At 34.1% G+C, this 27480-nt stretch overlaps 1 protein-coding gene across 2 annotated transcripts in view; it reads left to right on the forward strand.

Moving 5' to 3' along the window:
- Nucleotides 1–27480, forward strand: part of FNBP1L (formin binding protein 1 like) — a 101639-nt gene that overhangs the window by 59610 nt on the left and 14549 nt on the right. For both annotated transcript variants that reach the window (XM_063104030.1, XM_063104029.1), the window contains exons 3-9: nt 6125–6178; nt 7440–7587; nt 8360–8422; nt 14149–14253; nt 18330–18458; nt 20267–20413; nt 22592–22795. In XM_063104030.1, coding sequence (XP_062960100.1) covers nt 6125–6178; nt 7440–7587; nt 8360–8422; nt 14149–14253; nt 18330–18458; nt 20267–20413; nt 22592–22795 — 850 coding nt within the window. The remainder of the gene's footprint in view (nt 1–6124; nt 6179–7439; nt 7588–8359; nt 8423–14148; nt 14254–18329; nt 18459–20266; nt 20414–22591; nt 22796–27480) is intronic.

Here is a 27480-nt window from a genome sequence, read left to right on the forward strand (position 1 = left end):
CACACACACACACACACACACACACACACACACACACACACACACACACCCACACACCACAAAGTCCCAGCATATCTATGACAGCTGTTTTAATTTCTATAATATGTACTGTGTATATATAAAACTTTATAACACCCTACTAAAAACGTGTCTTACATATAATCTGTTATCATAATTGGTAACTTGGAGAATTTGTAGAATTAGAAGAGAGGAGAAAGTTCTGAAAAAGAATAGACTAGGGGAACTGACATTAAGGGCAGATTTCCTGAGAGAGAAATAGTGCTTAAAATATTTTTAGTTTAGGAACAACCTGAATGCTTTACACTTACATACTTAAGAAAAGCCAGTCTGAGATTTACTTGAGCTTATGAGTATAATATGTTAAAAATGCAAAGCAGGAATTTGTGGGACTTCTTTAACTATTCATGCCTTAGTATGACTTTTTGCTCACTTTAGACTGTTTTCTTATAAGGCCCAACTGATATCAGCTGCTTTGAGGAAATACATTATTTTTGTGTGTTTTCATTATTAGTTTTTTTAAGGTGTGAAAACTGTATATGGTCATTGGAACACATTTAAATTTGAGTCCCTTCCCAGTTCCTCTCCCTAGAAGTGAGTACTGTTAATAACTTAGTGTGTCTTCTTCCAGAGCATAAGTTTTCCTTGTGTGGAAGTTTTGATTAGGTGGAAAACAAGAACATTGTGGACCATGCTGCTGTTTTTTCAAGTTGCAGAGTTGGCTTAAATGGAGTCATCAGTAACGCATGTGTGGTATCTGAAGGCTCTGGATATTTGGGGTTTGGGAAGAGTCACAGGGAGGCAAGAGGGATTTTTTAAAAAATTACTTAAGATTAACCCTGCATGCTCAAAAGGTAAAGGTAAAGTTATTTCTTCTTCTTCTTCCCCTTTCCTTTTGTGTTGCATATGTTCTTTCTCCCCGAATCTAGCGGTCAAATTAGTGTTACTTATGCTGTGTTTAAGCTGTATTATGGCTTTTGTGTTTAACCTCTGTAGTAGTCAGAATTCTTTCAAGTGTCAGAAGCGCAACTCAGATGTTTAAGTAAAGAAAGGAATTTATTGGCGTTTGTAACTTATTTTAACTATCTCAGGTGTTGGAGTCAGATTTGTCTCAGTTGTCAGAAAAGTTCAGGGATCCAGGAGTCAGAAAAGTTCAGGGATCCAGTACTCAGAGGAGTTAAGGATCTAGCTTTCCTCTTTTGAGTTTGCTTTCTTCTCTGTTGGTTTAATTTCCAGGTAAGCTCTTTCCCTGTGGCTCTTGGACTATGACCTATCAATTTAACCACTTCAGCAAAAAGAGAACATGTCTTCCCAAGAATTACAACAGAAATTTTAGGATTTACTTTCATTGGCCTGGATCAGTGGTCCTGGGTCAAATAAATATTCCTGGACCTTAATATGTGGCCAGCCCCACCACAGCTACATAGACATGACAATGGAAGAGCTGTATTTTTAGGATATATTAGGCTATACTGGAATAAAATCTTCCAAATTCCAAGGACTTTATACAACTAAAAGTTTATTTCTTACTCACAAAAAGTCTGCTACACGTCCAGGTGACTCTTTAGTGCAGTCCATGTGGTAACTCAAGAATCCAGACTGTTTACATCTTCATCTCATCATGAGGCCTCCATAGTTGCTTCAGCAGGGAGTGAGGGAGCCCAGAGAGTTGTACAGAGCTTTAAATGGTTAAGTCTGGTGGTTACACAGAGCTCACAGCTCATTATACAAAATTGGCCACGCAGTCCTGCCGAATTGCAAGGGGACTGGGAAGTGTGTGACATAACATGGTTTTTTGATGAGAAGAAATGTATCTGCTACAAGCTGTTACAAAAGAAAGAAGAGTAGTGATTCAGGTAGGTAAAACAAATATCCACTACAGCTGGCTACTCCCATTTGTAACCCATTTGTAGGTTAGAGATTGTGATTATCACAGCCAAGCTGCTAAGTTAATCAGTCACTTGGTAATCACTAAATCCCATCGATATTTTTGGTATAGATTCTATCATCTTAGAACGTCTTTCAAAAAGTCCCTTGTCTTCAATGACAGGCTCACTTTGGTTTTCTGAGTTTTTGGCAAACTTTTTAAAACAAAGTGCTAGACAATAAATATTTTAGGCTTTGTGGGCCATATGTCGTAACTACTCAACTGCTGTTTTTCAACTATGTTGTAGTGCAAAACAGCCATAGACAATACATACATGGATGAGTAGGGTATGTTCCAGTAAATTTTTATTTACAAAAGTAGGTAGTGGACCATAGTTTTTTTTTTACCTCTAATCTACCTGGCTGCTCATCCTTATTGATTTTCTCAAGCAACTCTTTTTTTCTTCTCTGTTATATGTATATTCCTAGATTATCTTTAGCCACCTTTTAATTACACATTTTAACCATCTCAGATGTTGGAATCAGATTTGAGGTAGGTTTTGGCTTTGCCTGTTACTAGCTGTGTGACCATGGGCAAGTTACTCAATGTGTCCTGTAAAGTAGGGTTAATACCTGCTTGCAGTTGTTGTGAGCATAAGATTATATAGAAAGTGCTTAGCATAAAGATTGGAAATAATATATGGTTGACAACTGGTAGCTTCTGTTGTTATTATCTTTACTCATTTGACCCTCACATTTGGATCTTGATCCTAGAAATTTCTTTAGAGTTCTAGTTTTTACTACATTTCTCTATTGGACATTTTTATTTAGCTGTTCTATAGTGTCAGTTAGAGAAGCATTCAGCTGCAAGTAACAAAGTCTTCTCATGCAATAGGAAGTTTGGAACCAGGAGATTCTAGAGCTCAGTCATGTCAAGGCATTTTCATGAATCTCTTGGTCCTCCCCCTTATGGTTGCAAGATATTGCAGTGTCACTTCTTGCTGTGTGACAGAGACACAAAGATTACTCAGAGCCCAAATATTAAGAGCAATGAGAAGCCTTAAAGGACTGCACCAAGAAAACTTCCTTAAGAAGGTAGAAACAAGGCACAGCCCTGAGTCGGTATTTGCTTCAGCTTTTACTGTAAAAACTATGAAATACAGGAGAAAAAACAACTTAATCAATCATTTATCAAAGGAATGAAAAGAAATTGGCTATGGGTCATTCTCTGGAAATCATCTTGAGAAGTAAAGGAAAGGGAGTGAAGCTGGATAAGAAATGACCTTAATGTTCTTATCTAATCTAGCAGAACATCATTGAAGATCTTTGCTGTGCTAAGGGCTTTTGCCCTTTGAACAATCCCTGTTCTGCCTCAAATCTCTTATCTACACTAAGGGCTTTTGCCCTGTGTAAGTTTCCTGCTCTGTCTCAATCTTTTGCTTCAAGCATCCTGTCCTCACACATCTATATCCAAAGCAATAAAAAAGTGGGAAGAAGAGGCTTCTCCTTGTTTAATATCTTTCCTTTTTATTATAAAAATTATTGTTTAAGAAAAAGTTAATTAGGAAATAGAATCTACAGTACTTGACCACCTTAAGGTGGGAGAAACTTGAGAAAGTGTAGGATGATTGCTAAATTTTTGGCTTAAATGTCTAGACTCTAGATGGATAGTGGCACCATAAATGTGAGAAAAGAATAGGTTTGTAAAAGAAGATAAATTCCATTTTAGACTTGTTGAATTTGGGTACCTGTGGCAAATTGGACTGCCTACTCAATGGCTATTCCTCCTCCTATAACAGTTTCATTGAGGTGTAATTCACATACCATAAAATCACCCCTTTGAAAGTGTACAATTCAGTGGTTTTTAGTATGTTCACAGGGCTGTGCAGCCATCACCACTATCGAATTTTAAAACATTTTTATCGTCCCAAAACAAAAACCTGTACCCATTAGCAGTCATTTTCTCCTTTCCCAGACACTGGCAACCACTAATCTATTTTCTGTCTCTGTTGATTTGCCTATTCTAATTAACTCATATTTATTCATCATCTCTTCCCCATCTTCCTTTTTGAGTTCTCTTTTAGACTGTGTAGGTCATGCACAATTACTAGTTTGCTAGCTATAACTCATCCCTTTCTTTTTGCCAATCTAGTACCTGAAATAGTGTGTAGCATGTAGTAGCCTTGCTGATGTTTGGGTGAATTAATAAATTAATTCATCCGCAACAGTGATTTTTGGTATTGTCTTAGGTAACCATGGTAAAGAACCACTGGTTAATAGTATTTAGAATTCCTTAATATGACATAGAAGGGCCTCTGTTCTCTTCCCCACTTACCTTTCCAGCCTCACTGCTTGCTGTTCTCTGGCTCAGCACTCAACATTTGATGTTGTAGCACATTGAACCCATTTACGGTTCTTCATAAATGCCGTGGTTTTTTTCTTACTTCCTTGCCTTTGCTCATTAGAGCTTCTCTGTTTAGAATCTTCCCAGGGCTTTCCAGTTGCCCAACTCCTGTTCACCTCTTTAGGTTCAGTCAGAGAATCAGAAATTTCAGCTTTCCTCCTCTAAGGAAGCCCCTCTACAGAGTCCTCTGTTGTTCTTACATTATTATTTTATATAAAAGTGTCTATGTATTTGATTTCTCCAGACCAAGGATCTCTGAACTTTTTATTGCTCACCTTTAAAAAATGTTGGAGCATGTACCTGCATAGTTACTTATAGATTATGTACATGTACTAGTGTAATAATGTATTAAATACTAATAATGCTTTTGATAAAAATATTTAAATGTAAGGTCTGATGTTTTCATATTGTATCTTACTTTACAACCCATGATTACTATGGGTTTGTTGATGGCAGGAATTCAATAAGTGTCGACGTGAACTCTTTTCTCAATGTCTTGCTTGTTCTTTATCCACCCCTTATTGGGTGTTAGGTCCTCCTTTTCTTTTCTGTTATAGCACTCTTTGTTTATCTTTATCATAGCACTTATCATAGAGTATGTTATAATTATTGGTATACATTTGTCCCCTTTTAATAGAGTGTACTCTTGAGTATGGGTATTCTTTCATTTTTGGTGCTCCTAGTGGCTTGCACTGTGCCTCATAAATAGTAGACAGTAGTTTGTAGAATGAATAAACTGAATTAAGTGGAATTAATTGATGTTAATCTAAGAGTAATCAGTGATTCTTTTATAGTATGTGTTTGAAAGATAGAAAGGCCATTTATTTTTAAAATGCTTATAGTTTAAAGCACTGCATATCAAATTATTTGGGATGATGGACTAGTTTCTTCTTAGTTTCCAATCTGTTATGTACTTATGCTTTTGTAAAATACAATTAAAAACTAAATACTAGAAAAATGACATAAAAAGAGACATACAAAATATAGGCCCTAATTTTTTATTATTAGATTCAACAGATATAAAGTTACTCTCACATTTTGTACTTATCTTGTGGATTGGTAACAGAGTTTATGGACCTTTACTACCATACTTTGAGAAAAATGGTATAAAACATTGTGGTAAATGCTTTGTCTCATTTAATTCTCATAACCATGGAGTACGTACTGTTGGCACCATTTATAGGAAACTGGGGCACAAAGAAGTTAAGTAAATTGCCCAAGTTTACATAGATAGCAGCCAGGATTCAATCCCAGGTAGCACAGTCTGGCTCCAGAGTCCATGTGCTAGTCTGCCTCTGATTTTGCAAAGATGAAACAGGCAAAGACAGTTACAAGTTAGAATGTGATTTATTTGCCTAGAAAAGAGAAGGTTAAGGGGTCACAGTGATTTTCATATAAAAGAGTTATGAAGGATGGTGACCAAACTGTTCTTTTATCCCCAGAGTCGGTATATTTTACCTTAGTACTAAAATCCCTGATTTGCAAAACAGAAGAATGATGGTATTTCTTTGAAATGTCTTTGTGCCATGACTCACTTGCTCAGAGTACTTTGTTTCACCTATTCTTCCTCGTATTTTTTTCCTTAATTGGTAACGTAATCAACCAAATTGTTATGATTAAACTCATATAAACTCACATGATTAAACTCATGTCAGTATTTTATGAACAGAATGTAAGTAATGATCATATTTTATGTTAATGGTAGTAGATGATCATATTGCTGTCTTAATTCTTTTATATAATGAAATTCTTCATTTAATGAAATTGGAAACAGAATATTTCAATTTCAACAACAGTATATATTTTTATAAATTTTAAAATATCTTCTTCCTACAGAAATCTGGTTAAGAAGTACTGTCCTAAACGTTCATCCAAAGATGAAGAGCCAAGGTAAATTATGTACCTGTTTATTATTGCATATTAAAATTTTTTAAAATAATTATATATTTTATTATTTAGTAAAATAAATATGCTGTTAGCTTTTTTATAAAGATTTTTTAAAGGTTTGTTTTAATAAAAAATCAGTGCTTATGAAAGAGGGGAACTACTGTTTATCTCTTATAAGAGTATATACTTCAGTGGGTTGATCAACAGTTTTCTAGAATAGTTGGTGTGACTTTCCAAATAAAATGTAGACTAGGACTCCACTTGAGTTATTTAGTCTCCAGAAGAAAAGGGTTGTTTTTTTACACTTTATTTTTAGTTGTCAGCTTGTTAGAGTCTCGCTTTTACTCATAGGTAGTAAAACAGTTTGGATGATTGGTTTAAAGCGATAATGAAAAGGAGTGAGATTTCAGGGTAGTTTTTGAACCCTAAATAAAAGGTTAGGAATCACCTATCAGCTTTTTGTCAGTCTTAAGTAGGAATGCGTGGATGGCTGTAAAATACAGAAACACAAAGAGACTAGAGTTAAACAAACAAACAACTTTGTGTGTAATTGTCAGTTCTTGGGATTCTTGGGTTTAGTGTTAATGGAGTCCTAGCTGAGCTGTCTGCCTTCAGCTGTAAGAGAGTATTCCAGAGTGTGTTCGAAAAGTAGATATATACATTTTAATACAGTGATTCTCTTTGTTTCTCTCCTTCCCTCCACACACGTTTTTACCCTTATTTTTGACCCTTCTACCCCGCTTTGGTGCCGACCATAATGGCACTTCACTTCCATTCAGGTTGTGGGCAGGCATACAGGCAGCTGTGTCCAGAGCGATAGCAAAGTTGTTCTGTAGATCAGCCATCGAGATGCATTTGAGTGGTATGATTGGCAGGTTCTGTCCTCGAGAGCAAGCACATCATCTCTGCAACAGGTTCAGCTGCCAAGCCTAGGAATCCAACCAAGTTCATTCCCAAGCTCAGGCCAGTCAGTTGGCAACTTAAGAGATTCCAGTATGCCAAAAGAGCCTGCAGGTAGTAGTCTTATTATTTTTTGACTCCAAATGTCCCTTTATTTTTAAATTAACTGCTTGCTTGAAGAGATACAGACATACAACTTGAGTTTAATGCAGGATTTTTCCATATGAAGTTAATTTAGAGCTAGTAGCTGAGATTTAGGTTGTTGAGTATGTTAAAATTCATCATGTTAGGCTTAATTCATACCTTACCAAAATATTTGTAATGAAAATAAAAATTTCACCATTTTAAAATATGTTTTTGCCAGGTTTACCTCGTGTATAGCCTTTTTTAACATCCTTAATGAGTTAAATGACTATGCAGGACAGCGAGAAGTAGTAGCAGAAGAAATGGCACACAGAGTATATGGTGAATTAATGAGATACGCTCATGATCTGAAAACTGAAAGAAAAATGGTAATTCTTATAATTTTTATCCGGTTATAATAGTCTATGAAATATTTTCACAGCAATAATTACTTTGCTTTTTTAAAAATGTGTGTTCAGCATAAGCTGGTTTCCTATTTTACTGAATTTCTTCTAGCTAAAAATTATCACAAGATACTCTTGCCAATTTATGATCCTTTTGGGTTTAGGACCAAGGTTTGGAAAACTATAACCCATGGCCAAGTCCAGCCCTCTGCATGTTTTTGTTTTCTAGTTCCCATGAGCTAAGAATGGTTTTTTACATTTTTAGATGGTTGGGAGAGAATCAAAAGAGTCTTTCATGGCATGTGCAAAATATATGAAATTAAAAATTTCAGTTCCTATAAATAAAGTTTTATTGGAACAGATCCACACTTATTGAATTACATATTGCCTGTGGCTGCTTTTTCATTATATCATCAAGGTTGAATATTTGTGACAGAGACCTTGTAGCTGGCAAAGCCTAAAATATTTATTATCTGACCCTTTATAGGAAACATATGTCAACCCCTATTCAAAACAATCATTATTTCTCCAGATAATTTCTGTTTTAAAGGTTATATTTAAAGTATTAAAATAATATCCTATGAAACACATTTTAGAAAGTTTTACTTTATTCTCTTCCTAAGTCTTGGTAAAGTTATATAATTAGTACCTTGAAAAAAATAAAGTAAAAAGCTTTTTGGGGACTTTAGACTTTACTTATATTTAAATGTAACTATTTTTTTTTTGTTTGTTTTTTGGTGGTGTTTGTAATCTTTAGCATCTCCAAGAAGGACGAAAAGCTCAACAGTACCTTGACATGTGCTGGAAACAGATGGATAATGTGAGTTATAATGTTTTCATTGTTAACATAGAATTTTATAGACTAGATTAGCCCTAAATTCTATTATGATTCATATCTATTTGAGTTTAATGTTTCTCAGTGAATAATTCATAATTTGACACTGGTTTTATTGCATAGTAGCTGATAAAGTGTAAGTGGAAGATGAGATCATTTTGTCATTTTTCTTTTTTTGCTGTATAACTCTATACTTATGCAAACTCTGTAATCTTCCTATCATTGTAAACATTATAGAGATACTTTTTGACTTTGCAGTAGTTACAATAAAGTATTAAAAGAGGACAAAAATAATAGGGAAACAGTGATATATCTTGGAAGACTATTTGAATCTGAAAGAACCAAGATTCTAGTTTTACTATTTCCCTAGCACTTGATTTCTCTTGACTTCAGTTTTACCATATGGTAAATGAATAGAGTGGACTAGATTATAGGAAATGTTTCTTCCACTTTAGTGATTCTGTAATTTTGTGAATGTTTCTAATATTGGGCTGACGATCAGAGACTATCCCATTGTAGGAAATACTTAGTAGGATAGAATTATAAAAGCGTAATAATTACTTACTTAAAAAATTTCCCAATGTACTTGCTAATGTGGTTTTTCTTAAATGTTCTGGAATAGAATAATTTAAAAACAAGATGTCTACATGGAACACTGTAATATCCTTTATTTAAATGATGTTCTGCCATATAGTAGCATAAGATATTCTTCTTGAACCCTCAGGTTATTGAGCAATTTACTCTTTACCAGCATATTTCTATGGTGGACACTGTGTATTCCTTGAAAATTATGCTGAAGGAAGTTTTTCATGTTAGATTAATCAGTTTCGTCTGTGGTTGTTAGAAAAAGCACTTTAAGATTGAGATTTTAAAAATTTGTGCAGGGCCGGCCCATGGCTCACTTAGGAGAATGTGGTGTTGATAACACCAAAGCCAAAGGTTCGAATCCCTATATAGGGATGGCTTTTTAGCTCACTGGGTGAGCGTGGTGCTGACAACACCAAGTCAAGAGTTAAGATCCCCTTACCGGTCATCTTTTAAAAAAAAAAAAAAAATTCATGCATATACTTATACTGTTTTCATTCTTTTTTTTTTTTTTTTTGCCTTTTTTGCTCAAAACTATTTTTGAAATTCATACCTGTTTTTGTGTGGATGAGCAATTTACTCTATATCTGATCGATACAGTGATGACATTGCATGTATATAACACAAAATATTTTATTGACATACATTTTGGTTGCTTCAAGTGTTGAGTGTTGTAAATAAAGATATTGTGGCCAGCCTGTTTTCTTTCCCTTTTAAAAACACATATTTAAAGCTTAGGTTAAATTTCTACTGTATGTCACTGATGTAAGATTCTAATCGTTAAGGCTGATTGAGAATTCTTAGGTATATTAATAATCTGTATTCAGTTTTCTTTTGATTTTCTTTCTAATTGGTTTCAGTAAAACTTTTAGGGAGTTGTTTACATTGATTAAATTTTAAATTGCCTTAACTAGCATCCTTAGTATTTGCCACTTAATGAGTGTGTGTGTGTATGTGTGTGTTTTCAATTGCACAAAATAATAGACTCCTACACTTATGAGTCATTGGTTCCTTTAAAAATTGGTGTTGGCACACCTCATTGTAGTTAACATGTGCTGACTTTCTTTTAGAACAGTTGGCAGTTATTAAGCAAAAGTTATAGAGGTCATAAGTAAGAAAGTTGCAACAAAAATGTAGGAGAGATTTGTTTTAGGTACTAATAATACCATGAAAAAAAAATGTGAGTTCAACTCTACTCCTTGAAATGTACTGGTCCCTGGAGGCACAAAAGCGAATATAACGTGGTTCTTGTTTTTGTGGACCTTGCAGTCTAGTAAGGGAGACTGACAGATATAGTTTTTGTTTAATATATACAAACAAGTATAGGATCCTGTTTCCTAGTTCCATGTCTTCTTGTTTAAGTCAAGAAAATGAAATTATAGAATTCCTAATATGGTTGAAATAATTGAAATTGAGAGGAGCTATAAAGAACTGAGGGAAACAGGTTGAATTAGTTACAGAGTATTGAAAATTGAGGGGAAAAAAATGTGGAAGACAGTTATTAACCCCAGGATTAACAGAATAGGCAGCACTGGCATTTAAGATGGTAGAAGAAAAGAGTAGCCTGTGCAGGAGATCTTGAAGGAATGGTAGAGATTAAGAAGATAGAAGTGTTTGAGATGTCAGGTCCATCAGTTAGGAAGCTCCAAGTAACAGAACATACAAGTTTATAAGAACAGAGCTCAGAAATGGAGCAGTTCCAGAGTTGGTCATTAGCTCAGTCATGTCACCAAGGCTGCATCTCCTTTTCGTCTACTTTGCCATCTTGACCAGATTGGCTCTATTTCTGTTTATTTTTTATCAGGAAAGGAAAATTTCCCCAGAAACCCCCAGCAGACTTCCTCATGGGTGCCTTTGACAGGATTAGATTAGTTGCCCATGCCCCAGCTGTGGAGATACTGCAAAAGCAAGTATCAGCTATTTTCAGCCTCTGTACTGGGAGGCAGGCTCTGCTAAGCAAGGGTGGGGGAGTAGAAGTGGCTGTTATTAGCCTGCCACACAAAGGATGAAAAAGAGAATCTTTTCTGGAGTGTATTTCTATATTGTATAATGATATCCTATCTTTCAGGGAAGGAGTATTTTTAATATTATTGTACTAGTGTTTCTTTTGCTGTTGCAAGGAAATTATTAGGTAGGTGTTTTTCCACAAATAAAATTCCTAATATAAAAATCCTTTTGTGTGTAAATAGCCTCAATTTGCACCAAAATTAGTAGCCTGTAGCTACTCAGTTTGAAAACACAGCTCTGAACTGAGTTTCAGAGAATTAAATGTAAAAATTTAATCTTAATTTTCATAGGAAAGTGGCATCGGTATATTATGCATATCCAGATATTTTTATGTACTCTGAATAAATTCTAAGTACCTCAGTTGGTGTCTTATACTAATCAAAATACAAAATAATGCCTACATTTAAAGAATTTTGTAAAAAATTTATGAGCACATTTAGTTAATGTGAATTACAGGTTTATGGCAAACTGAGCTAACTCAGAAACCTTTTGGCTATAAATACCTAGATGTAATAACTATTTTTTTTAAACTGAATTTTAAGCTCTCAGCTACTTGAAAGGAGGGGAAATTTTGAAACGAGGGTAAACAATGCCAGAGCAATAGGTGTTTGAGCTGATAGGGTGGCATTTGGAAAAATGGGGGCAAGGGTATTGGGGTATGATGGTTTACTGGACCTGGTACTTGCCTAGGGGCTTGGGTTTTAATACTTGCACAGGGACAGAGATTAGGCTTGACCTTCATATGTTGTAGGGAGTTAGAGTTGTATAAAATTAGAGCCTCTGAAGGACTAACTGTTTAGTGAACAGTGGACTATAAAAATTCTGCCCACTGGCCAAGAGAGACATCAGAGAAACTTATCTCTGTCTGAAGGTCAAAGGCGGTGAGGTATTATGTGAGAAATTTAAACCCTTTGAACTTGTAGTCACCAGGTTTGGGATCCAAATTTTACTATTTATATGGTTTTGTAATATCCAAGACAAGAAATTGACATTGTAACTGATTCTCTAAAGGAGTTTTGGTAAATACAAAATGTTAAGATCCACTGTTTTTTTTCTTCTGAGCAATTCTTAGAATACAGGTAGCGAGATATGTATTTTCCAGGCAAGAAATTGGAAGAGTCTTCTCTGGGGAATCTAACTAGAGAGAAAAACTTCCAAGGAAACTACCTGGCCATATCACTCCAGAGAGAAAGACCATAATGCACAAGGCTTACCTGAGGAGCTTGCAGTTGGCTTTTTAAAAAAGAGCAGATAGCCAAGGACCCCCAGGCATTTAAATAAAACATCTAATATGCACATCAGAGACCAAAACCAAAAGGCTGGAGAAAAAAAGCAATTTAGAAGAAACAGTGACTATGAAAGGAAAGAAAAATTAAAAAGCAAAAACAAATAAACAGAACACCCAAAACTGTTGTTAATATTCTTAAAGAATATTTTGAAGAAAATATTCGAGAAAATTTTGCATCCATGAAATAAGAATAAAGTACATAAAAAAGCAACATGTAAAGAACAACAAAGAACTTTATGATAGTAGAAATGAAAAAACCTCTGGAACAATAATAAATACTATTTAAGATGTAAAAAAAAAAAAAAAGAAAAAATGAAAAAAGCTCTAGAAAGGATGAAAGATAAAATTGAAGAAATCTCTTAGAAAGTAAAGAAAAATGACAGAGATTGAAAATATGAGAGAAAATTAGAGGACTCATCTAGTAGGTTTATTTTTAAAATAATAAATGTCCTAGAAAAGAGGAAACGTAGAAAATGGACAAAAATAAGTCAAGAAAAATTTCCCCAGAACTGAGACATTAGTTTTCAGATGGAAGAGATTTCCCAGGTGCCCAGCACAGTGGATCCACATCAAGATATATCTTCATGAAATTTCACTACACTTAGGAGAGACAGAACATTCTACCAGCCTCCAGAGAGGAAAAACAAAGCAAAACAAGTAAACATGCTTTCTACAATAGATCAGGAATCTATTGTATTAGATCTATCAGAATGCGATTGGGCAGTCACACAGGCAGCTGGAAGATAGTGGAGTAGTACTTTTAAATTTCTGAAGGAAAATGATTTCCAACTTACAGTACTATACCCAGCCAAATTTTATCAATTAAAAGTGATGGTAAAGGCATTTTTAGCCATGGAGACTCAAAAAATTATCTCCCACAAACCTTCTTTTAGGAAACTACTGCTGAATGTGTTCTAGCAAAATGAAGTGAACCAAGAAAAGGGAAAGTCTGGAACTAGCAGATCCAAATCAAGAGAGAGGTAAAAGGAATCCTCAGGATGGGATAACAGAGAAGGGAAATCCCAAGGTAACAACTATGTACCAGGCCTACTTGGTTATGAGTTAACATTTCAGCAGGTTAGAAGCCTTTGGGAGAGACTTGATCAAGAAAATAAAATTGATAGAATTTCTAATGTGTTAGTATTAATTGCAGAGAGATTTAAAGAATTGGAGGTAACTGGGATTGAGTAAGAGATACGTGCATTGAAAACTAAGCAAATTGAAGAAAAGAAGACGTATTAACTCCAGGGTAAAAAAAGTATGTAGGAAAGGAAGTATATGTTATATATTACATGTCTCAGTTGTGAATAGCTTTTATAAAGTCTTAGTAATTCGAATTAAATAAAAAATTTAAAAAAGATCTGGGTCTGGACTGATAATTCCTGGGAGAAACAACATAAAACCATTTTGGAGGGACACGTCCACACCCCAAGCTGCCTTGGAGTCCCACCAAAAAAGTATAAAAACACACACCAAAACCAGTCAACTAAACAAAAACACCAAACGAACCAAAAAAGTCCTGCTAAAGATGAGCGTATAATAAAATACTACAAAACATTTTTTTTTTTTAATTGAGAGTAGATGAGATGGATAATAAACTCAGTCATGCCTATGCTGTTTTTTCTTCAGTCTATAGTTAATGTCTGATATTTTAAGGCACATGAATTGGTAGTAATAGTAAAATTTATTCTTAATTTAGAAAGGACAAATTTTACTTTTAGTATGCAGTTCATTTCTATACAATACACAGTGACAACATTTTAAAGTTGTTTCTTAAACTAGATAAATCTAATTTTATTTTCTCAGTGTGACATTCTAATTTTTTTAACAGAGTAAAAAGAAATTTGAAAGAGAATGTAGAGAGGCAGAAAAGGCACAACAGAGTTATGAAAGATTGGATAATGATACTAATGCAACCAAGGCAGACGTTGAAAAGGTAAGAAATAATCCAAACCAACTTTGATATCAAAATATTGTTACTTGCATATGGAAAGAAGTCACATTTGTGTCAGTATTAGAATTTCCTCAAGAGGTACACTGTATCAAAATCTAAAATATACAAATATTTGCCTACTATAAATTACACATATTGGTCTGCGAAGGTAATTAATATGTGTTAATTTAATTTATTGTAATATCTTAGCTGCATTCAAAATGTAGAGGAAAGACATAGTTGCTGTTGGGATTGAGTTTCTGTCCTTTCCAAAATAGGATAAGATAGCCTAAGTCATGTTAATTATGTATGCAAATAGGATTTGGGTAGTGTGCTTCACCAGCTTTACAGAAGGTAAAACATGATAAAACTGTCTGAAGTACGTGATATTAGCTATTTATTCATTCATTTTGGAAAACTGAACTCTCATCACTGATTCTGGGCCAGATGTTCTGTAACTATTGATAGGCTTAGCCCTGTAACTACCACTGCTTAGCCTCCCCTTCTCCATTCCTATATACTCCTTATCTTAGAACATTTGACACAGTGATAGTGCTGAAATGTTGAGATTTTGAAATACAGATGAAATTGTCTTCACGTTTTTGTATATACTTGAGTGGAAAAAACACAAACTCAGTGTCTCCCTGTATACTCACACAACACGCTTCTGCCACCAGATAATGTGGGCTTTTCTCCCGACCCCCAAAGAAGCAGTTCTGCAGCGGATACCAGTTGGGTTCTTCCAGTTCAATTCCAACACTGTCTACCTGGAGATAGCATCAGATCCCACAGGTTGAGGGCTCAGTCCCACAAGACTGCTTCCTACTTCTGATGCCAATCGCAAGCCCCAGGTTGTTTTACCCTGTGCTTCTGACTGACTGGCTGTAATACAGGGCTCCCACTACCTGCTCCTTGGGTTCAATTAATTTGCTAGCTCGGCTTACAGAACTCAAGGGAACTCTTAAGATTTACTGCTTTATTATAAAGTATATTACAAAGAATACAGATGAAGACATGCAAAGAGTGAGGTATGGGGGAAGGAGCGTAGAGCTTCCATGTCCTCCCTGGGTGTGCCACCTGCCAGGAACCTCCACATGTTCAGTTATCCTGGAAGGCCCCTGACCTCTGTCCTTTTGGGTTTTTATGGAAGCTTCATTATATTGACATCATTGAAGCATGGACAACAGTGTAGAAATGTGACTAGACAAGAAAGGTATGATATAATACTAAAAGACTGGGCAAACACAACAAGTTGTATTTGTTCAGATTCTTCTTGGCCTCTCTGTACAGCATTTCTTCCTCATGGGTATTGGACAGCACCCCTTCTGAAATGGGAATCTGATGACCTACTAGCAGATAAGGTAGATCAGAGAATTTCTTTATGGCCAGCTTCAAGACAGAAGTGGGGGAAGATTAGAGTCCTGCCTTAGGGAGCCAGGAACTGTAGACAAAAATCACACATATATATATTTTTATATATATGTATATAAAATAATATGACAATACTAAAGGACCACAATTGGTATATTTTCTCTTTAGGATTCTCTGTTACTATAAGATCAGAATGAGAAAAAGTAAGAAGGAAGAGGGGATAATTTATTTCCTGCCTTCCTTTTTTTAAAAAAAATCAATTAAAAAAACACTTAAAATCATATAAATTCCAGGTTACAATTACCTTGAAGATCTTCTAGTATAACTCATGATTCTTATATATTTTCTACCCTATTTTTAATGGTTCATTATGCCTCTAATGATATAATTTCCCTGTCATTGGAAATGTACAGACTTAGGGCAGTTTGCCGATTTTTTTTTTCAACTTTAACATTTCCTTATATTGGCCCACTTGTCTCTTTTTGAGGTACCATAGAAAAATAGCAAAAATTTTTTTCCTGTCATAATAGCCTTTTAGATATTTGCATGAAATTCTCTATCCCTAGATGAGCCATCATGTTTCTTCAACTATTCCACATATGAAACAGCTTCAAGTTAACTTTCATTTTGACTACTTTCCTTTTTATACCCTTTAATTTAAGAATATTTCACTTAAAATAGTTTTCTCAATTGAATATAATAATCCAGGTATGGTCTGATCAGTCCTCCCTTGTCAAAGCTCTAAATTTATGTTAATATGGCCTAAATGTACGTCGACTTGAGCAGCCACATTTTTTCGATTGACCCCTGTTGAGATTACAGTTTATTGAAATCCCCATGTCTTTCCAAATATTCTCTGGTATGAGAATATGTGTGTCTGAGACAGAACTTGTACTGTTTGTATTTTAAATTCATATGTGCATCTGTATCAATTGTTATATTTGATCATGCTATTAAGGTTTTTAGATCCTGATTTTGATCACCTACTATATTAATTTCCTTCCCAGCATTATGTCATACACATAATTAATCACTGTGTTGTCATTACTTGATAAAAATGTGGGCCACACAATTGGAGAATATACATGGGAGACTTCCTTGCAGGTTGACAATGACTCCTTAAGAACTCCTTTGACTTGTTATCAAACATTGGTTGAATATATTACTAGGCAAGCTAAGGCTACTCTTTAAGTGGATTCTCAATAACTTATTTCTTAATTTTGTCCACAGAGATTTTTTCGAGACTAGTCACACATCTTGAAATCTAGATATAACATGTCTACTAGTTAGTTTGGCCTAACTTGTTCAGAATTTTTTATGTTGATTTGTTTGCAACCCCTTTAATGATTAGAATTAGAGAAGTCGTCAATTGTTTTAACTCCTAGCCTTATCCTCCTTAATATATCTTGACGGAACCATAATTTGTGGAGGAAAGAGAAAGGGGGAGGGGATAAATGAATGTGTACTTAGAGTTCTGGGTTAGAACTTAGAATGTATTTTTCTGTAGAAATGCTGTGGGCCATGATGTTTAGTGTTCGTGGTGCCTACTTATTTATTGTAATTTTGCAGCATACTATGGATTAAATGGACTTTTAATGGCTTCTCTGAGATCTTGGCTACCACATATTTCCACAGGCCAGTTCATTTCTGAGTTAAAAAGAACTAACCTGTAGATCTACTGTTAGAAAGTCAGGGACTACATTTGTGTAGATTGGAATTAGAATAATGAGATGTGGGGCCGAGCCCGTGGCGCACTCGGGACAGTGCGGCGCTGGGAGCGCAGCGATGCTCCTGCCGCGGGTTTGGATCCTATATAGGAATGGCCGGTGCACTCACTGGCTGAGTGCCGGTCACGAAAAAGACAAAAAAAAAAAAAAAAGAAAAAAAAGAATAATGAGATGTGTTTACAATGTGCTTTACAATTTACAAAAACACTGTGATTTATTCCTTGCAACACTGTAAAAAATTGAGTTCAATTTTTATTTTGTTTTTTTCCTGTTATTTTAGAACAGTTTGGAAATCTGTTTATATTACTCTTCAATAAGTGTAGAATTAACAATTTGTGTTTGTTTTCTAATGTTCTCACCAATGTAAATGATAATAATTTGATTTGCTAAAAGAGAGAGGAACAGAACTATATTCTAGATAAGCATTCCTTAAAATACCTGTGGTTTTGTACAGAGACAGAAATCATTGTTGAATATTACATTATTCAAAATCAAATTTTTATCATTACTTAGTTTCACTGTGATTTTAGTTTCATATTGTAGTTGGATGTAAATGTATCATAAAGAAATGTTTTACTACTAACATTTTTAACAGTCTAAAATATTCCTAAAGTGACCTGTTTTTCTCTTGTTAAAAGCATATGGTTTCAAATTATAATGCCTTATTTATTTTTAATCTGGATTTGGTAACGAGAGACTTCATTTGAATGGATTATTGGAATGGGGGAGGATTATTGTAATAGGGGGAGGGAGAACATTGCAGTAAGGAGACTACTCTGACCATAAGATCTGCAAGTGTCTCCTTAAATTTTAAATGGTACCAGTAGTTAGAAAAAGTCCATTAACTTCATTATTCTCATGATGTCAGGTGTTGTTTTCTCCACTAATATGATCTAGTTTTAGTATAATTTTCAGAAAAGTAAATTGCTATGATTGTGTTATTTTCGTTGTTGGTAATGATTTGAACCAATTTGCCTCTAGGCCAAACAGCAGTTGAATCTGCGTACACATATGGCTGATGAGAATAAAAATGAATATGCTGCACAGTTACAAAACTTTAATGGAGAACAACACAAACATTTCTACGTAGTGATTCCTCAGATATACAAGGTAAATTTTCGATATATGAAGTTAATCTAGTTTTAAAGTTGGAAGAGCTAGTCTTTAAATGTAAAACTTAACTTTTAAATCTTAGACATAAGAATGTTTCTAGATTCACTAGTCACCAAGATTGGTGAGAAGAGATTTCGTTATGATTATAGATTTGAAAAGAAAATGTTTCCTAACTTTTAAATCACAAATTTTCCTACACATTTGATTTTAGTGTTATAAGTAGTCCACTAAAGCAGTGACATTTAAAAAATAAATTTAAATACTGTATCATTAAGTCTGTTGACATGACGGGGAGTTCACTGAAATTATATATTGTAATCTGCTCACGTAGAATTGGGATGTAGTTTTTTGACACTATGTCAGAGTCGTTGGCATTAGTCCAGATGGCAGAAATAAATATTAAAAAATGTATTTGCTAGCCTGGTTTTTGCCTGCTTATCCTGCTGGTTTCGTTAGATTATAAGTGTAAATTAGGCCTTGAGCTTGCTTATAAATTCTGTCTGTCATCATTTGATGGTAGTAGTTACCAAACAGCCTCAGGTAAACACACCAGAATTTAAACGAGGGTTAAATTATGTTACTGCTTTTTCTAGAAAGAAGAGAAATTAGAGGAAAGGAATTTAGTAAAATAGTATTGAATGAGGTAGTATCTAAGAGAGCAGAGGTTGTGTGGAAAGAGTGTCAGCTCAAGTATACTTCTTTTTTCTTTGTAAGGCGTTAGAAGTACAAAGGAAGCATAGTGAGAATTGGTGGACTAGAGTCTGTCGGATTCTGTTCTAATACAGAGCATCAAGCTTGTCAGTCCTCACTCTGTGGTGCTTTTCTAACCTTGCTAGTTAAGTCTTCATATTCTGAGAAGACCTTAACTTGGAGATAAACTACCTTTGTCTTTTGGGGCCTGATTCTTTTGTTCGTACCTCACTATGGAGCAGTCTTGCCATTTTGTGATGCTGGGAGCAGTTCTTTTGTGAAAATGCCATCTCAAACTACCAGTCTTTGGGAAGTAATTAAAGAGGAAAAGTGCTATGAAAGTTATGGCATTGGGGGACTTGAGCAGTATAGCTGCTTCCCAGGAAAGAGAAGGGTCAGTGTTGGCAAATAGGAAATGTCAAAAAAAGCCTTCAAGTTATTGGGCTTCATGAGTCCCAAAATATTTCTTAGTGGCATGTGCCAGTGAATTGTGAATTGTGGGGATTCTATATATGTGTCACCTTGACCTTTTGGCTTCTTGTTTTTTCTCTTGTGACCTCAACTCTTTGATTGTCACTCTGAGCTGTAGGCCGGTAGGTCTGGGTAGCTGTTTATATGCAATGAACTATGGATCCTTGGTCCAGCAAGGCCTTGCCAAAGTAGTCTGAACTGACTCAGGGGTTAGAAGTCTCTGACTTGTAAATGTTATAGGCCAATGGCTTTAAAAAAAAGAATTAGTGCCAGAATTTTGTCTTCAAATGAAACTTTTCTGGAACCATAAACAACAACTAATCTGATTAACAGTAAGAGGTGGGAGTAGTGTGGGTCAGAAAGCTGGTAGCCTGTAAGAGCTCTTTTTAGAAGGTGTGAAAACCAGTGTCACTTGGTTTTAGGATGTACCAAAAGCCTTGATATTTTTTCTTTCTTTTGCTGTTTAGCAGGCCTCAGGTTTTAAGTATTATAAGTTTATAGCACTTGTTAAAATGGTATTTACAACAGTGTGTGACTATTAGGGTAGAAATCTTTACTTATTTTTTGTGGGAGGGTCATTAATTGATCTTCAGAATAATAAGAAAATTTAGTTTTTCTTTTTTTTTGAAATTTCTGATTATTAGCAACTACAAGAAATGGATGAACGAAGGACTGTTAAACTCAGTGAGTGTTACAGAGGATTTGCAGACTCAGAACGCAAAGTTATACCTATCATTTCAAAATGTTTGGAAGGAATGATTCTTGCAGCAAAATCAGTTGATGAAAGAAGAGTAAGTGCTATATAATTATCTTTGAATAAATGTTTTTGGTTTAGGTGTGCAGTTTAAGTTAATGAAATGAGTTGGGAAAGGGGTGAATAATCTGACTGGTAGTTGTTTCTAAATTATATTCTATAGAAAAAAAGTCTTGCAGTAGGTTAGACTCCTTAGGGCTCAAAGGACCATTCTAAGTGCTAGAATTTTGATTCTTAAAAAAAAAAATTCTAACCCTCTTCTTCCCCCACTAATTTTTTAGTTTTAATTCAAGAGTATAAGTAACCTTGAACTATATGTTACAAATTGTATTATTCTATTAATCTAGTGAAAGTTTAGAGGACATGTCAGATCTAGAGTTGTCAGAGTTGCCTTCAACTGGCACTTGAGCTGGATCAAGAAACGTGGGTAGTGTGCTTGGACTTATGACCCATGAGGAGGCAGAAGGAGGGCGACATGAGTAGAGGATACAGCACAGCCCTCCTCTGCCTTGAGGAGCTGGGAGTGTATCTAATCACACTGTATCTTGATTAAAGTGTAGCAGAGTCTTATATCTGGTTGCTTCTCAGTTTATTTGGTTGAAGGATCAAAAAGCCTGGCTGGCAGAAACCGAGGATATGAGGGAAGACCAAGAGAAGAGAACTAGTGTTTGGGATATGTACCACATATTTTAGCCTTCACAGCAAACCTATCAGGTAGATATTATATTAGTGAGGATCTTTCCTATAATGACTAATACAATCCTTACTTAAATTTAAAGAAGAAAAGAGGATTTTTGGCTTCTTTAATTGGCAATTCCAAAGTGCATATATTTTTCAGTGTGGGGACTCAAGGTTATACAATACAGTTAGGTCCCTCCTCTACTCTCACTCTTTTTACCCATTAGCACATGATTGCTGAGGGTACCATTAGTGACAAAAGTAAGGTATGACTTAAGGATGACTTTTCACTAAATGATGGGCAAAATGTACTGTTAACAGAAGCAAGGAATAAAAGAGGAGAGATGGTTAGGGATGTGGAGGAGTTTATGAAGATAAAGTATTCTATTTGAAAATACTGAGTTTAAGATGTCAGTTGAACATTCAGATAGAGGTATGTATTAGTCCATTTCTGTTGCTTATAACAGACATACCTGAAACTGGGTAATTTGTAAAGAAACAATATTTATTGCTTACAGTTTCAGAGGCTGGGAAATCCAAAGTCCAGGGAACACCTCTGGTGAGGGCCTTGTTCTTGGGCAGTGACTCTTCACAGTAACTCAGGGTGTCACGTGCTGAGAATGGTGGAGCAGAGAGAGATAGATAGCTTCTCACAGCATTTCCTTTTGAGCCATCAGAACCACGCCCATGAATACCATTAAACCATCAGTGGATGAATCCATTCACTAGGGCATGGTCCTCACAATCTAATCACCTCTTCAGGGCCCCACCTTTCAATTACCATAATAGGATTTTCCACCCTCCCAGCAGTCACAGTGGGGATCAAGCCTCAATGAGTCTTGGGGGGATGGACATTCATCCACACCAAGGTATGTATGTCTAAAAACAATGTATGATATTTATGTGAGTTTTTAAGTTTTAGGTAAGTTGTGTTAAACTTTATATTTTCAAACTTGCTTTTTACCCTCAGTACTGTTTGTGATATCTTTCCCCATTGCTCTTTAACATCTGGCAGTATGTATGTCATGTGTTTTATTTATTTTTTCCCCATTGGATAGCCTTTCTATTCATTTCTTATTCTCTTTTACAATTAGATGCTCTTTCCTCTTTCTACAGATCAACCTCTTTGTAGATACCCCTTAAAGCAAAAAGCCTTTTTCCTTTGAAACTTCTTAGAATTTCTGCTTTACAGTAACCTCTTTTTATATTCATTTTGTCAGTTAGGTTCTTGTCAGCTAACTCATCTTCAGACGAATTTCTGAGAGTTAAAGCCACTGAGTAAAAGCATTTTCTGAATATAATAATTTAATTAAGTGGTAATTTGTTTGTAAGTTTGTGTATTTTTCTATTCAGATTAAAATATTTAGGGTTTATTACAAATTCACAGGAAGAAGTTATTCAGTTTAAACCTTTAATGATTGCTATAGAACTATTTCTTTAAACTTTTGTTTTTTTACACTAATTAAAGTTTTGAAAGCTAATATAGTATTAATAAGCAAATGAAATGGTTTTAAAAACTGATCTTTCTTGTGTATAGGACTCTCAAATGGTGGTAGACTCCTTCAAGTCTGGTTTTGAGCCTCCAGGAGACTTCCCATTTGAAGATTACAGTCAGCATATTTATAGAACCATTTCTGATGGAACTATCAGTGCCTCCAGACAGGAAAGTGGGAAGGTTGATGCCAAGACCACAGTAGGAAAGGCGAAGGGCAAATTGTGGCTCTTTGGAAAAAAGCCAAAGGTAAACAGTCGTAAGACCCCTAAATGCTAATAAGTTTAAGTGTGGCAGTTATATCAATGTAGGTTTTGAGTGGATAATAATTTGTTATTAATGGAGGATAAATATTTTCAACTTGAATGATTTAATTAACTTTTTACTTCTTATGAGACATAGAATTTATACCTTAATGGTAAAATTTATTTTTGGATTTAACACTTGACTACTGCTTAATAATGAGTAAGAATATTAACTAAAGTTGTTAATATCTAGCTAAATTATACACTTTTGGAATTTTGTGTGTATATAGTTTCCATCGGAATTTCTAAGGAAACATAATCTAACTGAAAGATGACTAAAGTTGTAGTTCTCAATTGGAATGAATGTCCACAGAAATAATAAATGTCAAATTAGGTATTATAGATTATACTAATAAAGTTATTTTTACTATCCATATGAGTTTTTAATTGGAAGGGCTCAGTGTTCTTGGTTAATTGAAGTTGAAAAAAATCTCTAGTTTGCTAAGAGAATCTCACTCTTAACTTCTTATTAGAACCCACCTTTTGATGTGCTGTTTATTTTAGATAAATCTAGATCAGCAGACAAGCAAATGGAATAGATGAGTGCTTTGTCTTTCTATCAATTAAGTCATTGTAATAGTGTCATATTAGTAAGGAGAGTAGATATACACTTTTAATCTGATGTGTTGTATTTGTTAAAGTATATGCAATTATTTTAATTCTTTTTTTGATCCTGGCATATGAGATATGTAGATGAAATCAAAATTTAATTCAAATTATACCTATAAATATCTTTTAAAGCATAATTATAATTAACCCGGGCTTTATTCATGCTTTTAATAATATTGTCTAGTCAAGAATTTGAGAGGTGAGACCTTTTTTAGTCCAATCAGAGTAGCTTAGAAGAGCTTAGAAATACAAAGAATGCTGAAATTAAAAAGTTGGGGGTGAAATAAGGATGAAATAAACACAGTTGGGAGAAAAGACTTGAATGTAATGAAATATGTGATAATAATCTCTTACAGTTTTAATATTTTACGTGTGAAATTACCTATTTAGATAACTTCAGCTGTAGCTGCAGCCTTTGTCTCTTGACAAGTACAGGTTAAGTATAACTAACTAGAGTCCATGGTGGTGCTAATATTCTAATATTCTAGAAATCAGAAAAGAATTTTAAAATCTAGGTCATACTGCTCTCTCTAACATTGTAATTTGTGTACTCTATATTTTAATGTCAGCTTGTGAAAAATGATCAAGTGAAATGGTACATTTTTAAAAGCAAATTTGACTTTTTAAAATGATAGTTTTTGGCAAAACTATGTTTACTTTCTTATAATATTTTTATAGAAAACTTTATTTGAGATATATTTTGTGAAAAGTATGTTGCCAAAAATAGAATTTTCATTTAGGAAAAAGCTATGCACATTTGGCTTATTGATTCCTTTCTTTATTTCCATATTAGCCACAGTCCCCACCCTTAACCCCTACTAGTTTATTCACATCCAGTACTCCTAATGGGTCCCAGTTTCTCACATTCTCCATTGAGCCCGTGCATTATTGTATGAATGAAATAAAAACAGGGAAGCCCAGAATTCCTTCTTTCAGAAGCCTCAAAAGAGGGGTAAGTTTAATAATGGGTTAAAATGCATGATGGCCTATTGTGTGTGTAGTGTGGCTTTTAATACTCTCCACCCTCATTATAAGGCTCTCTCCTATAAATACACAGTTTAAAAACACCACATAATTAAGTATAGCTGCCCTCAAGTTAAAAACAACTCCTCTTTATAACATTTGAAATGCTCAACCATAAAAGAATGGTATTATAAAGAGGGTGGTGGGTACGATCATATTTTAGCTATTTATTTTTTGTTTTTGTGAAATCATATGTCCACCATTGTCTTGTAATGTATTTACATTTTTAAGACTTTCAGTAATTTGTCACTGGAGTTACTCTTGTAATAATTTGTCACTAATGTTGACTTCACCTGCCAATTTTTTAAAGTATTATTTTGTTGACAATGAAATGTCAAGCTCGATTTTAATTTCCCTACTTAGTTTTAGAAGCAAAAAGCACAATTTCCAATAGTTAATTAAAAAAAAATTAAAGATAGGCACATTAAATAATCGAGATTGTAGATCAAATTAAGATAATATTAGAGGGTATTTTGTAAATTGTAAAGCCTATAAAAATACTAGGTATTACTAAGTAATGTTTACATGGAATTTGTTTTCCTGGACTAAAAAGTAAGATACTTTTTACCAGAATTTTCCCTTCTTCTTTTTTTTTTTTTTTAAATTAGCCAGCCTTTGGCTTTTACTTATTCCTAAGAACATTCTGCAAATGAAAATTTATAGAATAATAAAAAGCAAATATTAAATTGTTTCTTAGCAACAACTATTATACTACTGATAAATAGTGTTATTCAATTATGTTAGTGAAGCAAATTTTTCTTGTTATGTCTGACTTTAAGCATGTACTTTTAATATTTATAGCCTATAATTTAGATTCATTTATAAGATTTGTTTGGACATTTGAAAAACATAGTTGTGATAACCCACAGATGAGAAATCAGAGTTTATCAGTGTCATACGAAGTCTGGTCATTAACAGTAATATGCTAAAGTTGGGTTTGTTCTTTCTTCCTTCTTTTCTTTTCTTCCCTTCCCTTCCTCTTTCTTTTTTATCTTTCCTTTTCCTTTTTTCCTTCTCTTTCCTTTCCTTCTCTTTTTAATCTCTTTCCTTCCCTGTCTTTTTCTTCCTTTCTGTAGCCTTTCATTTCTTCAAATTTCATTTTGGCCACCTGTGGAAAAAGATATATTAGTTTAGGGCAAAATTACATCATTATGTATTTTTACATTATAACAATATGACAAACTTAACTGATGTCAGTAATGCAGCAGAAATGTTCTAGTGTGTTATGTCCTTTTCTGGGTTTCCTTTCTTCCTCCAATGACATGAATTTCTTCGTATCTACCATACTTAATTCTGTATGTGGATGATATAGGTAATTAATGACATTTAAAAAGTCCCTATGGACGAGTCTGTATCCTACAGGCATGCTTATAATCTTAACACTTGTTTGAAGGACTTTAAGAAATCATATTTGGGATTTCTATTGCCTAAGTTACGAGGGTAGGACTAATTTACAGGTTGCTTCTCTATGACAATTTAAACTACACTTGATACTATGTTGTTACATAAATCATGAGAAATTACTATTTAGTAGCCATGTTTCTGTAATTCTTTAGGTATACTACATATTGAGTCTACACTAGGCCCAGTTTAAATACTCAGTTAAAGTATTATGTCATATTGTACATGACACAGTATGAGGGTACTTCAAAAAGTTTGTGGAAAAATAGAATTAAAGACAATATGAGTCTTTGCATTAACTTTTTAAAGTATCCTTGTATAGTCAGAGTTATGAAATAAGTGTAATTCTATGAAAAAAATGTTTAGGTAATTAGAACTGTGAGCACTGGAGAGAGAAACTTAAATATGTGACATCTTCATTCTTATTGAATAAGTTTGTAGATAGAATTTTACAGCTGTAAAACTATGTGCTTGATTGTTATTTATGTTCATCTATTGCTTTAATTTTAAATATTCATACACTGTTTTTACACAAGCCTAGTTTAGAAGGCAGAAATCCCCTCCCAGTTATTATTAGTTTCTATGCCAAAGAAGAAAGCAGTGTGCAAGGTAGGAAATATGACAGACAGACAAACCAACTAGGGGGCTGGAGGATGGAGCAGGGAGGAAGTATATTATAACCTTGGGATTGAGAAATTTCATTCTAGTTTTGATTGGTATTTGGTAGTTAACCTATAGAGATGTTTCATAAAGAGTTTTTTCAATATAGAAAAATCTAAAAAAAAGAAGGTAAGCTTTCATTAGCCAATTTATGTGTTTTTACATGGATTTTTCAGTCTATTAAGCATACAAAATAAGTCCTGAGGTTTCTTAAAGTTAATGAGTTGTACCATTCAATTCAGAAACTCTTATTTTGAGCTACATTTGCTGGACATTGTTTTTCCTAATTACCTCTTCTAAAAAATTACATTTTTTTTTTAAAGAACACCTGGTGTATGCAGTTTCCAGTATCAATAAGGATAAATGTTGGTCTAAATATTATATTAGACCATTGTGTTTGAGTTTGACAGTGGTACCACTGGACCTTTTCTGAGGAATGAGGGTCTTTAATTTCTTTCTGTGACATCAAATTCTAACCATTAATGGATATTTGAGGGTATACACAAACTTAACTACTTACTATACAAACTAATAATTTTACTCTATAACTACTTCATTTAAGATTCGTTGGATACTCCTTTTTTAAAGTAATAGATTTATCTACCAATAAGCTCATGTTTTCTGTCTAAATTGTTCGTGATCTTGTAGACTTCCAGTCATTTTTCTAAGCCTTTCTCTCTCTCCAGAGTACAGTTCTCAGGATACTTAGAATGTAATTGCCTGATTTCCTTTTTAGCTCTCTCTTGTATTTATTAAGGTATAGTGGGTATATGAAATTTCCAAGTTTATAGGTATATGATAATTGTATATGAGAGTATTTTTGCATTGCACATTTATTACTTTAAAAAATACACAGAATGTATTTCTGATATTTTTACAAAGAACTTGAGTTTTTTATGTCCCTAAATCTAAGGTTAATGAACTGTAAATTTATTT

This window comes from Cynocephalus volans, chromosome 8, assembly GCF_027409185.1.
Source record: "Cynocephalus volans isolate mCynVol1 chromosome 8, mCynVol1.pri, whole genome shotgun sequence".
In the NCBI taxonomy this organism is placed as follows: domain Eukaryota; kingdom Metazoa; phylum Chordata; class Mammalia; order Dermoptera; family Cynocephalidae; genus Cynocephalus; species Cynocephalus volans.